This window comes from Pocillopora damicornis, chromosome 8, assembly GCF_964200805.1.
Source record: "Pocillopora damicornis chromosome 8, jaPocDami1.2, whole genome shotgun sequence".
NCBI lineage: Eukaryota > Metazoa > Cnidaria > Anthozoa > Scleractinia > Pocilloporidae > Pocillopora > Pocillopora damicornis.
In genome coordinates, this window is record NC_142677.1 from 23220822 (window position 1) to 23234022 (window position 13201).

Sequence of the window (13201 nt, forward strand, 5' to 3'; positions counted from 1 at the left end):
TGTCGGCAATACGGATTTTTTAGTGCCTTAGCCGCCATAATTCGATGGAGCTCCGACAAACAACTTGTAATGAGAATCGAAAAGGCTTTGCCGTTCATTCATCAACCTGACCGAGTGGCGCCAAAGGCGAGTAACGTGTCAGTAGCTGATTGGCTATATCAACACACGTGAAAAAATACGATATTTTTTAACGTGTGTTGTTACGGCTTTTCTCAGGGCCGGAAATCCCTCTATAACACTGCAGTTTATGTGATAAAAATATACACATATTGACGGTATAACTTCGTTTTTCGGTATTGACTGAAACACTGTTAATAGAAGAGCATTTTTTTTACCTAGTTATCTGAGACATTATCTTCATCAATATCTAGTTATGTTAAGTTCTCCTTTACTTGTGATAATAAATCATACAAACATAAAGTTGGCTGCAAGGGGAACGAAGATTGAAGGCTATTTTATCTGTCGCATATTATATTCGTCGCTACTCTATTTGTCAGCCAAATGTAAGGTTTTTTTCGGGATATATGGCAAGTAAGCATACTAAGAGTTGTTTTATACAGCCAAATAGAACGTGCTTTGAATTTAAACAACTACTGTCAAATGTGAGTTTGACGAAGTTTCCGAGCCGGAAAATCGAGTTATACAGAACCAAGTGTGAAAAAAAGCTACCGATATTTGAGTGAAACTGAGAACTTTTCGTATGGTTCTTGCTAAAATAAAATCAAAAATTAAAATGTTTCCAGCCTCCTGGTAGTTTTTATAGACTTCGTTTGACAAACTGATAATATATTCCATTGTGATTATTATTTGCAATAGGCCTATTACCATGGAAAGGAGACTGCCACAGTGAGGAGACATTGTCGAAGAGAATTCTAACTGTAAACATCATCAATTATTCCTTGCTTCTTTATCTTTAATACAAGAAACATTTTCTATATTTTTCACGAACACTAGGCGAAAATTTCAAATCTAGGAACCGATCGAATGTTATATTTCTTTATTCACTAGAAAACAAGTGATTTGGCACAAAACAAAGTAATGATGAATGATTGGTTGTCTACAAACCATAAGTCGTTGATTGTTTTTTCTGTACCGCTGATCGTAATTAATATTGTTTGTCATTTGGCAGCTGTAATTGGACATCAATCGTTGAAACATTCAGGCTTTTTTGTAATTATGCACCTTACTGAGACGAAATAAGCTGACGTCACTTTTCAGTAAAAATCTATAAGCTTTTCCTCCAGAATATCTTTAACACAGTGTAAGATAATCTGATCACAAAGTTGGAAAAACACATGGCTCTTGAGATTTGTAAATACCAACCATATTTAGTTCTTTACTTCTTTCCGTTCTTCAGGGGGTCCCTTGCAAATAGTTGTCCTGCATTGAAACACCATAATTGGACACATCCATTTTATCACTTGTTTTTGTTAGTTTTCCGACCCTTGAATATTTATATTGTGAAGCTATTTTCTGTGACTCATTCGATTGGTTCTTACACGTTGATTGACACATAGGGATGGGCCATATTTTAACTTAGCAATCTGCTCAAGAATGACATTATGAGGAACATTGTTCCCCAGGTGGGGTGTGAAAACGATAAAAATGATGGTTGCAAAGTTTTTTTGTATAATTATTTCAGTTTTTCAAGTAAAGGGCTACTGTTCCACTGAAAAATGTGAAAAGATCTCTTTTGTTGAGCAACATGACGCCGATCGTGACAAAGAGCTTGTTGGCCATGTCTTCCACAACTCTGTCACTTCAAACTCACAGCAGTGCTATCTGTGGTGTATCAATGACTGTCGATGTCTGTCGATAAACTACAAGGTCAAGAACGACACCAAATACTGCGAGTTGAACGAAGGCAGCCATTTTACAAACAAGACCTCTCTGAAAAACATCTACGGAAGCGTTTACCATGTACTGCGGAGAGAATACGCCACTAAGGTACCAAACTTTACTATGTAATAAGGTGTTTTTGAATGGTTTTCAGTCTTCATCTTGGCATAACAGTCCATCTATTCTTTCGTTTTTGATTTGATATCGAGGAAGCTTCTACTTGACGATAGATAATATAAATAATCACTTCAATTAGAGGCATTATTTTGCAATGTAATATGCTTCTTAACCCCGTCAAAACTTTACTTTCCAATGGATGGTAATGTTATTCCTAAAAGTGTTTAAGATAAATGGTTTTCTTTTAAACTTAACGTAACTGCTGCCGACTGAAACTTTGGGAAATTTCAATTGATTATTAGGAAAAAGCAAAAACTAAAAACTGAACTGAAAGAAAAATATATTTCATTTATATTAAGTCTGCATTTCAAGTTCCTCTTTTATTCGGGTTTTCGGAAGGTAGAGAGATTTTCTCTTTAAATTCCTATGAAAGGAGATGGATGTTTCAAATAATGGAATATAAAAATAGAATTAAGTTAAAAACTTCAAAGAATTTCATAGAATTTCAGAGGCGAAGAAAAATTCAAACAAAGAATTAATCCTGGCAGTTACATTAGCTTCTCACCTGCGAGGATCATGTTTGTGTGGGATTTCCCCACACTTAAGATTAGTTTTCACTTTATTTTATAATAGTTGTTACCAATGTCGCATTTCGCAGCAAGACTCTGTAGGCAATTGTTAACCACTACAATAATAAACGAAGAAAGTTGAATGAAGTACATGTAAACACTTCGAAATAAGTTTGAGTTTTTGTTACTCTCACACAAAACTAGTTATTTCTTAAAATATGTAACTTAGTAAGTTTTACAACCCTTCAACTTACATTTCTTGTGAGCTTTCATAGATCAAAACTGTCAATTTGAGTTTAGATATTTCAGGATTTGTCGTAGTTCTTAGTTTTGGAGGTTCGAAGGGAGTAATAAGGTCTTAAGACCTAATTTTGAGCCACGCGCTGCTGGGTACTTATTTTAGTGCGTAAACATTCGCTTTCTGTTTGTATAAGCAAGAAATTCTTGGATGAATAAGGAACAATCGTTCCAAATTCTAGTTCTCAGACGGAACTGTCTGCATTTACATATTGAAAGTATGTCAAAATTGCGTCGATCCTATGGAAATCCCGACAAAATTTGCGCAGAAAATAGAATTCTAGTAGATAGTGTCGCACTACGCAGAAGAAAATTTATACTTGAATAATTTCATTACTTTCAACTCCCGTTTACTGCTACCAATAACCGAAGTTTTATGGACAGATATAACGTAATGACAAAGTCCAGTATTATCCTGTGGATTTACGATTAGCAATATGAAGTTCCCTCTTTTAACTACGATTTGTTGATACGTTGCGTAACGGCGCCAGTGCAAAGCTGTCAATTGTTTCTGGAATATTGTGTTAAAAAAAATAAATATTCAATGGTGACATCTCATTTACATCTACATCAACTTTTATTAAGTTGGTATATTCTGTACAGACATTACACCAAACAACTCGCGCGCTAAGTGAGAAGACCATATGAAGGCTTAAGAACGATTGTGATCAAGAAACGGACAAGGAATAATCAACAGTAGGGCGAATAATGGGAGTTATTACATCACGAGCGACGAGCAAGAAGAAATGAGCGAAATACGAGTGGTCAGTAGGGAAACAACGTTAGTACTTCATATAGAGACATATCAGTTGTAGTTGCGGAAAACAATGGCGTTGTGAAGCCGAAATGTCAACGGTAAACTTCGCTAAATAAAATTTTAAGCAATTTTTCAAAAGTGTTGATTGCACAAATATCTGTTACTGCTGTAATAAACAATGGAGGCATTGGAAAGGGTATCGGTGGCATCGGGAAGGGCATCAAGAAGAATCATATTGACGTTTTGTAACTTACTGCGTAACGTGCGTGGCGAAAAAAGAAAACCAAAACCGTGGTCCCCAAATGGATTCTCCCACCTTTCCCCAAAAAAGTTTAAAATTTTTCGCAACTTCGCCTGTTCCTGCGCGTAGGTCTGGCCAAGCCTTTATGGTCATTGGCTCCCCTATATCCGCTAACTATGGCTTATAAATACAGGCGTTTAGTGTTACTTGTAAAACTCTCGAAGAAGTCTACGACAGTTAGACGAAACGCGTCGGAGAATAGAGAAGTTTTACAAGTACTGTTCGCAGAGTGCTGCTCACCAGTTTAGTTTTAAATACAATTTTAAAAAAATTAGTTTCGATAGCTGAGGCCAGTTTTTCCATGTAAGTCGTCTGGATATACCTTTCGCGGAGACGCCCACACAACATTATTTAAACTTTTGGAACTCTTTAACTAATTTTGTTATGTCAGCTTCGAGTTTGAATTCCTTCAGAACTCGATTACTGAATTATCCCTGTACATAGTTTTGTTTTGTTATCTGGAAATGAGATTTATTCAGATTTTAATTTTTGTTCATTGTTTAGTTGTTTCTCTTGCTTCTTTCTTATACAAAACGTATAGTTATTTATATTAGCCTTGGAGAGAAGTTTTTATATGGGAATTCAGTTTCCCCCATATTGCTTTCCTTTACCTACTGTACTTTTATATGGTAATTAAGATTTAATGAAAATTACTTGGTTATTATTAGTAATTAATTATTGTTGTGATTTTTACTAGTGGTTATTCTATTAGTAGGATTTTGTACAGTGGTAAAAAGTATTATTAAACTTGTTAAACTTTCACCTGCCGTTCGGTTCGGACGTTAAGTTTTCATCCCGAGTGTATTTGTTAAATTGAATAGGAAAAAAAAAACACTTTTAACGGAAAACAGAATTATTTTAACGTCTGGATCTTTTATAAAAAGGTCTCCTAAACGAGTGGCCTTGATTATAAATATTTAAGCATGGTAAACGCATTAGCCTCAACTTGGCTGTTTCTCGAAGCTCAGTGTTTTCCTACTCGCCTTTTTCCACGTGAAATTTGGCGATTGAATTTACATAATAAACACTAAAAGAACTACAGCTGATGGAAATTTTGAATTTCTTATCTTAGACTGTGGAAACAAACTTATTAATGACTCAAAAAATATACAAATCGAGAACAAAATTTTTGTAGAGTTGCTTGGCTTTTCATTTTTCCGGAATCGAAAGTCGATATTACAAAATTCAAGTGAAAAGCAAGCCAACTGTGATTAATGCCTTAAACAAGGCAAGACACTTTTTTTTCGTCATACAACAAGTTACATATCGTAAATATCATTCTTCTTGATGCCTTTCCCGATGCCTCCTTTCGTTAATATAGCAGCAAAAATATTGTTCCAGTCAAAGCGTTTGGAAAATTGCCGAACTTTTTAATTAGCGAAGTATAACTTGGTAACATTTTGGCTTTACAACACGATTGTTTTCTGCAAGTTACAAAACGTAAATATAATTCTTCTTGGTGCTTTTCCGAATGCCACTGATGCCTTTTCCGATGCCTCCATTGTTTATTACAGCAGTAAAAGATATATGGACAATCAACACTTTTGAAGAATTGCTTAACATGTTATTTAGCGAAGTTTACTGTTAACATTTTGGCTTTACAAACCCTATTGTTTTCTGCAACTACAACTGATATGTCTCTATATGAAGTATTAAAGTTGTTTCCCCGCTGACCACTTGTATTTCGGTCATTTCATGAGGAGACGCAAATCGTCTGCACTGTAAGTACATATCATCCGATCTCACAATTTACGAAAACTTCATTATTCTTGTGAAAAATGATAGCCGTCTTATTGAAACTTGATGACAAGTATAAGCCGGCAAAGAAAACAGTGCAAAAGCAATTATCTGTCACATCGATGTCAGCAGCAACAGGATTATGACACCTTACAGGAGAGCTGCCTGGAGCGTTCAAAAAGTCCCATACATTTTCTTAGACTAAAAGTCTAAGAAAATGTAGGGGACTCTTCGGGATACTTACAGTACAGACGATTTGCGTCCCCTCATGCTTCCCCTGCTCCTCGCCCGTGATGTAGTAACTCCCGCAAATAATCGTGAAAGATGATAACGGAAAAGCGGTTGCGTGACGCTCGGTAAGTTGTAAGATGACATGTCATCACTTATCAGACGAAAAAACAGTATAAATTCTGAGTCTGCATTTTGTACCCAGTCTGCAGTCTGCATTTTGTACCCAGTCTGCAGTCTGCATTTGTACCTAGTCTGCATTTTGTACCCGGTGTGCAGTCTGCAGTCTGCAGTCTGCATTTTGTACTGACCAGATTGGTATTGCTGTTTTTGTTCGAGCGAACATTAAGTCCGGACCAAAATATTGGAGCTCGAAAAAAAAAATTTAGTGAGATTATCTTGGCCGCTATGATTGATGTGTAGACTGTATGTTGTAGAGCTCCCGAGGAAAAGCACAATGATAGAGCAATGATAGCTTTGTACCAACTGAAGACGAATGCGAATGCGCGGCTTACCAATATGGCTGCCTCCGATGCCCTTCCGCGTGGTCACAGCGTCTGCTGAAATGAACCCGCTACGGGTCCCTTAGGTGTGAACATTTCGGTTTCCCGTTTTGAGTTACACTTTTAGAACTTCGGAAATGTAATTTGAAGTTATTATTTTTATTAAACCATACAAACATTTTATTTCTTTCCACGTGAGTTTCTGAGCTTCATAGAAATTAATTTTGACTTTTACTATGGGGGGAAGGGGTAGCATGCGAGATTACTTCCGTTCACGGTCCACAATGGAACTTCCATCAACGGAATACAACTTCCGTCCACAGTCGACAACTTCCGTCAATATCTGCTCCACCACAATACCTCATTCATTGCTTTCAGCATGAATGAGCTAAAAACTAATGCCTTCAAAATTCCCGCCAAAAATTTTCACATTTCACTGGTCATGTTAAACAGAAAAGCTAATTTGTAAAAGTATAGTTTACGTACAGTGTTTTACGCTGGAAGCACGCCTAATAGCTAACATTTGCAGTTGCTTGCTGGTTTTTCCAGGTTTATCGTAAATAAATTCTACTCTGCTACTAGCGACTGATTCCAATATTTCCGCTGGTGAATAAAAGAAGACGGCATTTACCTTTTTGTCGAACGCAAATATTTCACGAGTCTCTGAAGTAGTGTGTTCATGCCTGAAGCGCGTTGACTCGAACACATTTTGACAGTTAATTGTGCAAAGGATTTAATGGCTGAGAATCTCAGATGCTCAAATGCACTCAATTGTAACATGTAAGGGTCACTTACCGCGATAAAAAGAGTCCCGTGGATTTGACTGAAAACCCACACAAGTACGAATTGCGAGCCTAATTTTTAGCTTTGCACTCACGTTACAAGAGAATACACTCGTTTTCTGCCAGTCAGAAGCGCCTAATTCTTTTTTCCCTATACATTTTTAGGCTCCTACCAACATTGTTCCTTGTGCTGATGACTTCACGTGTACCAACGGCTGCTGCAAGAACAATCCGTGTCTTAATGGAGGAACCTGTACTGAGATCTGTCAACCCACAAGTGTTCGGTACAACTGTTCCTGTCCTGTACCGTTTGTTGGAAAACGATGCGAGATTCAGCAGAAAAGAAGCTGTCAGGATTTCAAAGCAGCCGGGTCCACCGCCTCCGGATTGTACACAGTTAACGATGACAATAATCAAACCTTCCAGGTGTTCTGTGATTTTGACTCAGAGCCTGGGTTCGCTTGGAACCTGATTGAGTCCTTTAGTTTATCCAACAAAGATCGTTTTCAGGTATATGATTTCTCTTTAAATCTTTTATAAATACATATTAGACGAGCGTATGACGAAAGCTTCCTCAGTGGAAAAATGTGAAATACATTCAGTTTCATGTTGCTTCCATGAGTTTTGTTTCATAAGCGACAGTTTTGACAACGATCGTAACTTCCTCACCAATTCTACTTCCTCTACAGCAGGACATCGTGTTTTACGATGAATACCCAGCCATCAGCGGTGATGCCCCAAATTGGCAGGCCTACCTCATCAAACGACCCTACCTCCTTTGGCTTGGAAATCACTCGACTCACTGGAGAGCTACTTGCCGATACAACACAGATGGCACCGTATACACAGATTACCTGAGAGCCTCGCTTGAAGACTTTGACATCATTACAGACGTACCTACCGCGGTGGACACCTGTCGACCTTACGAATACGTCAACATCCGGGTAAATGAGTGTGTGAATTGCACTGCATTAACAGGGTATAAAAAAGGGATTTTTCCATTGCATATCGACTCTTATTTTATCCATCGGTCCTGCGATTTCGACGCAAGCAAGACGGCCGTAGTAAGCGAGGACAACTTTGGAATGTACGATTCTACAAATCCCAAATTCCGTTGTACCTCAAACTCGAATGATACGACTCAGTTCTGGATCGGAGGCAAATAATACGCTGACTAAACAACACAGTTTTGTAGATCCAATGGTGATTTATCAGTTGGTATTTGACAATTAATAAGACTGGGCATGAAACTAATGGACTATCTGACAAAGCTGGTGTCATTTTGCTAGTTAACACATTTTTTCAAGGTAAACTTTCTAGCAATATTAGCAAAGAAGTGAGACAAAAATTTCGTAGATGTTCCAAAATTCTGCCGACAATTTATCGATCCTGGATAAACCATTATTTATCTTACGGCATCAATGTATGGGGCCAAGCTGCAAAGACTAATTTTAAGGAAGCAGTCATAATCTATCATCGAAGGGGGAGGGCGGCTGAACATTCTCAGGGGGGGGGGGGTCATTCGTTACCGACAGAGTATAAAGGGGGGGAATCTAGAAAATTTACAGCCAAGTGAGGACCAATGAGGTGGATGATAGGATTTCTTTTTGGTGGGATCAGGTAAATTTTACCGTGACACAACCAAAATCTTTCCACGCCCCCTACCCCCAGCAATAGAAAATGACCTATCCCCAATTAAGTTCTGCGGTTTTATAAAAGCTTGCCCTTCGTTTCAAATACTCCGCACCTTAAAGGTCCAGTCCTCTTTTTGTCTCGTCCAATACTGCTCCAGTACATATGCTTTATTTTAAATCCATTTCAGCTCCTGTTCCAGTTCTAATGTATGGCATTTTTAGCATGTTAACTCAATGCAATATTTCTAATCTTTAGAAATGAGATATATAATTATCATACAAGATTTTCTTCAGCCGGCAATTATTATGTAAAACATTCAAGATCTAACCAACAAATTAAGTGGTTTTCAAGACTAAAGAGCAAAATAAGACACAACATCCCTCAAGAACTACGAAAAGTACCAAAGTACTGTATGTATTTATGGAAAAAAATTCAAATCAACTTTTTCAAGTTTTAATGGAAGAGGACGAATACGTTGGCTTACCTACTCTTCTCAATTTTCAAAAGGTTTGAAAAGTAAATCAATTGTTCATCACGTGCGTTTAAAAAAAAATTGTAAATTTTACAAGCCTCGCGATTTCATTCAGGTTTCCTCGCCTTACAGATTTTCGTGTTTAACTTAGCTTATTATACTTCCTTGTTAATTTTCATTGTAGTGTAGCAAATAAATACACGGAAAAATTATGTACAATCGCACCTGTATTGAGCGGCACCGTATTAAGCAGTCACTCTGTATGTTATGCGGGCTTTTGGCGAAATTATCTCCCCTTAAACAACGTAATGTTCCTCTGTCACCTCTATTGAGCGGTCGTGCTTATCCTTTACTAAGTCCCAACGGTCTGCTTTTATTGTCTTAGACCTCTATTGAACGGTCAGTTCTGGCAGAACCACTCAGAAAAAACTGAGAACAAGCTTTCAGAAGTATATTTAATCCATGTTTATCTCCCGAAATCATTGCTAGCAGTATTTTTTAGCTTGTTTTTGTACGTTGAGTGGTCCATTATGGCATAAATTAGCGTTTTTCTACCGTTATTTACAATACCCCTATTCTGTGGAACCTGTATTTAGCGTCAACCTGTAGTAAGCGGTCATTCGAGATCGAGAATCCTGATCGATGTCTGCATATATCTTATGCTGAAGTTGGGGTCTGGTTCCGTTGGAGACGGTTATCACTGAACTATTTTTCGTAGAGGTAATACACGAAGGCGACCAAATGCAACCATTTTTGGTGAGAGCATTCCGGAAAAATTGTAAAAGCAATTGCTTCTAGCAGCAATCGTATGTATCATTACCGGCCGCACAACTGGACACTGATCTCCGTCCGAGTGTTTTTAACTGCCGTGGAAGGCTTACCGCTGCTTCTCCGGCACCCTCCTATATTGGTGTCAGAGTTGATTTCGGGCTTAAGTTTTCTAATCTTTAGTGCTTCGAGGAGGCGAAGGTCATTCTGGTTGTTGACTGATGTCAAGTATTATTTTCGCGTTTTTGGCGATCCCTCATCGTTTTTGATGATCCCAGCATCCAACGCTTCATCTACATCTACATTTATTGAGTTGGTAAAATCTTGTTAGGAGGGTCTGAATGGGGGGATCCACTTGTCAGTTGCCGGTTAAAATTCAGTCACTTTGTCGGTAGTCAGTTAAAATTTTCGATCTTTGTCGGTTGTTGGTAAATCTCAGTTAATAATTAAAAATACATGTTAATTATTAATTTTTGTGGTAAAATTCACCTAGTTTCAAGACTTTGAGTCCCATATAACGGGTGAAACTTGTAACTTGAAAGATTGCATCATTTGATTGCCTATAAACTTCATTAACTCTGGTTTAGCTTTTGCATATTTATCCCAGCTTCTCAGCCCCAGTATCCTCTCGAAGTAATGATACTGTTGCAAGCGTCATAAATACAAATTTCATTTACTACTTACTGCCACAAGTCGAGACGCACAAATGCACGAACAGCTCTGCCGGATCGGGTAATAGATGTTCTTCATTTTCGGTGTCTTTGTCATCAGAATCTGTCTCATATTCATCAATTTGTACCTCTCTGTGATCCTCGAACATCTCAGAAACTTCCCCATCGTCCACAAATTGTATGCTGACAACTGGTTGTGGTACGGAATTCGATCTAATGATATCGATTTCCACAGGGAATCGTAGTCTCTCTTCAGACTCGTCAGACTTTAACTTTTGTTGTCTCACTCCTAGCCGTCCGATGGCGTACTGATCTGTAGCTGTGTAATCATTCTTTCATCTGCTCCTCTATACCTGGTGTTATTCCTTCACTTGGCAAAGGTGCCATCATTGCAACCGCTGAAAGGGGTACGGCAGATTGAGGGACAGGATAGTGCGACCTGTCATGCGTATAGTACTTTGATGCCCATCTGGATGTACGCTTTACAGACTCATTCACGATTGTACCAAAATCCTAGGCATACTGGAAAACCGTAAATGTCTCATGCTTGAAGTGTGAGACAGCATGCAGGTTTTCAACTTGTGTTGTCAGCAGCGTTTCCAGCAGTGTGTCGTCCGCAAATTCTAGATTGACGTCGATCACGTTCATATACAGTCGGTCCATCCCTTTTTTCAACAAAGAAACAGACACTTGAGTGTTCTGTGATCATCACCTTTAGTTGCTTCTTAATGTCATACATCACTTACTTGCTTTGAAATAGCTGACTTTTCCACTAACTGTCCTGTTAGTGTGACGACAAGCGTAGCTTCTTAAACAAATGCCATATTCAAATTTGAACTTCGCTTAGAGCAACACTGCCATTCAGATCCTTAAGAGCTGAAAAAAATAAGAATAAAAAATAAGTAAGTATAGATATATTTCTAACTCCTAGCAGTTTCTTTTCCTGTTTCTCGACACAGTTAACCCCTCAAATAGGGGAATACTAACTGGGAGATTCACACTTAGCCACATACATATTTTATCTCGTGCAAGCTCATACAAAAGGGGGCAGAACAATTATACAATAACAATCCAATCTTGAGCCGGTTTAAGGAGAAACAGCCAAATATACAAAATATAACAGCCAAATATACAAAATAGGTATTTTTGACATTATTTTTTCGTCGGGCAAACAAGGCAGTCTTTGTTGAATAAACAGCACGGGGTGGTTGGACATGTAAGATTTAAGAAATTTTTCTTTCAAAATTTCTACAGAAAACTGAGTAGTTTCACGCCAGGTTATCCAAAAGATTTATTTTTAGCTGCTCATCTTCTATTTTGATAAATTCTTAACTTCAATCTACCCGGTGCCATTAACGCGACTGTTAACCTGAAGCCGCAATAATCAATACAATATGGCATTATCTGCTTTAATTATAAATGCGATAAACAATTGCAACAAATTGTCAACTTAGAAAATTTTTGTATTTTAACAACCGAAGTCAAATACAACGATTTGCAGGCTAAACAGTTACTGCTGTTAAGTTATTCATTACACATAAATACAGATGGAAGCTTATATTTAAACCACTTTACTGACTAATATTACTTAGCAGGTTAAAAAAACAACAACAACAAATGAAGAAAATAGAACGAGTAGAGAACAACATAAATATTTAATCTTACAACTTAACTACAGAACTACTACAGTGATGCAACCATCACACTCCGCTAGACATGTTTCAAAACTATTCAGACTAATAGAGCGCTCTACGACTTACCGTTGAGCTCACTGCTACCTTCATCAGATATTAAATTTGGCAGTCCTAGTTGCCACTGCCCATCTGTTACTATAGAAAAGTTCTCGTATTTAACTGTGGACAATTTTGCCCGGCGAAAGAGCTTCAGCGAGAAACCACTCATTCCAAACTGAAGAGCTTGCTCCTTCAATCCCAACAATTCTGTTAGATGTTTTTTAAATTCGAATACTCTTGTGTGTTTATCTTTTTCGACCGGAACCCGTCTACGGTGGCGTTTGATTGCGACTTCTTCGCCTTTTCGGAAAAAAACTCACACTCACTTTTATGATTCCTCTCATGGCTGACGTGGCTGGACCGTATGAACAAACAACGTGGTTGAAATATTACTGCGGGACGTTTCGTGGGCTCGAGTACCGGAAATTGTTCTGCAAAATGATCCCGCGCTCTTCCGGCCAAAAAGCAAGAAGATGACAGGAAATTTTATAGTGACCTTTGATGTGGTTACTTCTTAAACTAGAAAAAATACAAAATGCTCTTCTGATTTCATCTTTCTGAAAACAAATATCGATAATGTCGGCCCATGTCGGTAGTCGGTTAATTTTTTTTCTGTCGGTAGTCGGTAATTTTTTTCTCGTTTAGTCGGTAGTCGGTAGTATTTTTCGCCCTTTGTCGCTAGTCGGTTAGCCCCATTCACACCCTCTACTATCTTTTCAGCTTAAAATGGTTAAAATCTAAGATTTATTGAGCTACTTATATAAAACGGTCGGAGTTTGCTCAATGAACTAA

At 37.9% G+C, this 13201-nt stretch overlaps 1 protein-coding gene across 1 annotated transcript; it reads left to right on the plus strand.

Annotated features, from left to right (window-relative positions):
* Positions 1–1598: 1598 nt before the first annotated feature.
* Positions 1599–9445, plus strand: LOC149041854 (uncharacterized). The gene is made up of 3 exons (XM_089214748.1): positions 1599–1947; positions 7296–7640; positions 7820–9445. The coding sequence occupies exons 1-3, from the start codon at positions 1606–1608 to the stop codon at positions 8294–8296; spliced, it is 1164 nt and encodes a 387-aa protein (XP_089070874.1). The 5' UTR covers positions 1599–1605; the 3' UTR covers positions 8297–9445.
* Positions 9446–13201: the final 3756 nt, after the last annotated feature.

Coding starts and splice junctions, on each gene's coding strand:
- LOC149041854 (XM_089214748.1), top strand. CDS start 1,606: ATGATGGTTGCAAAGTTTTTTTGTATAATTATTTCAGTTTTTCAAGTA. Junction 1,948..7,295: donor GGAGAGAATACGCCACTAAG/GTACCAAACTTT, acceptor ATACATTTTTAG/GCTCCTACCAACATTGTTCC. Junction 7,641..7,819: donor CCAACAAAGATCGTTTTCAG/GTATATGATTTC, acceptor CTTCCTCTACAG/CAGGACATCGTGTTTTACGA.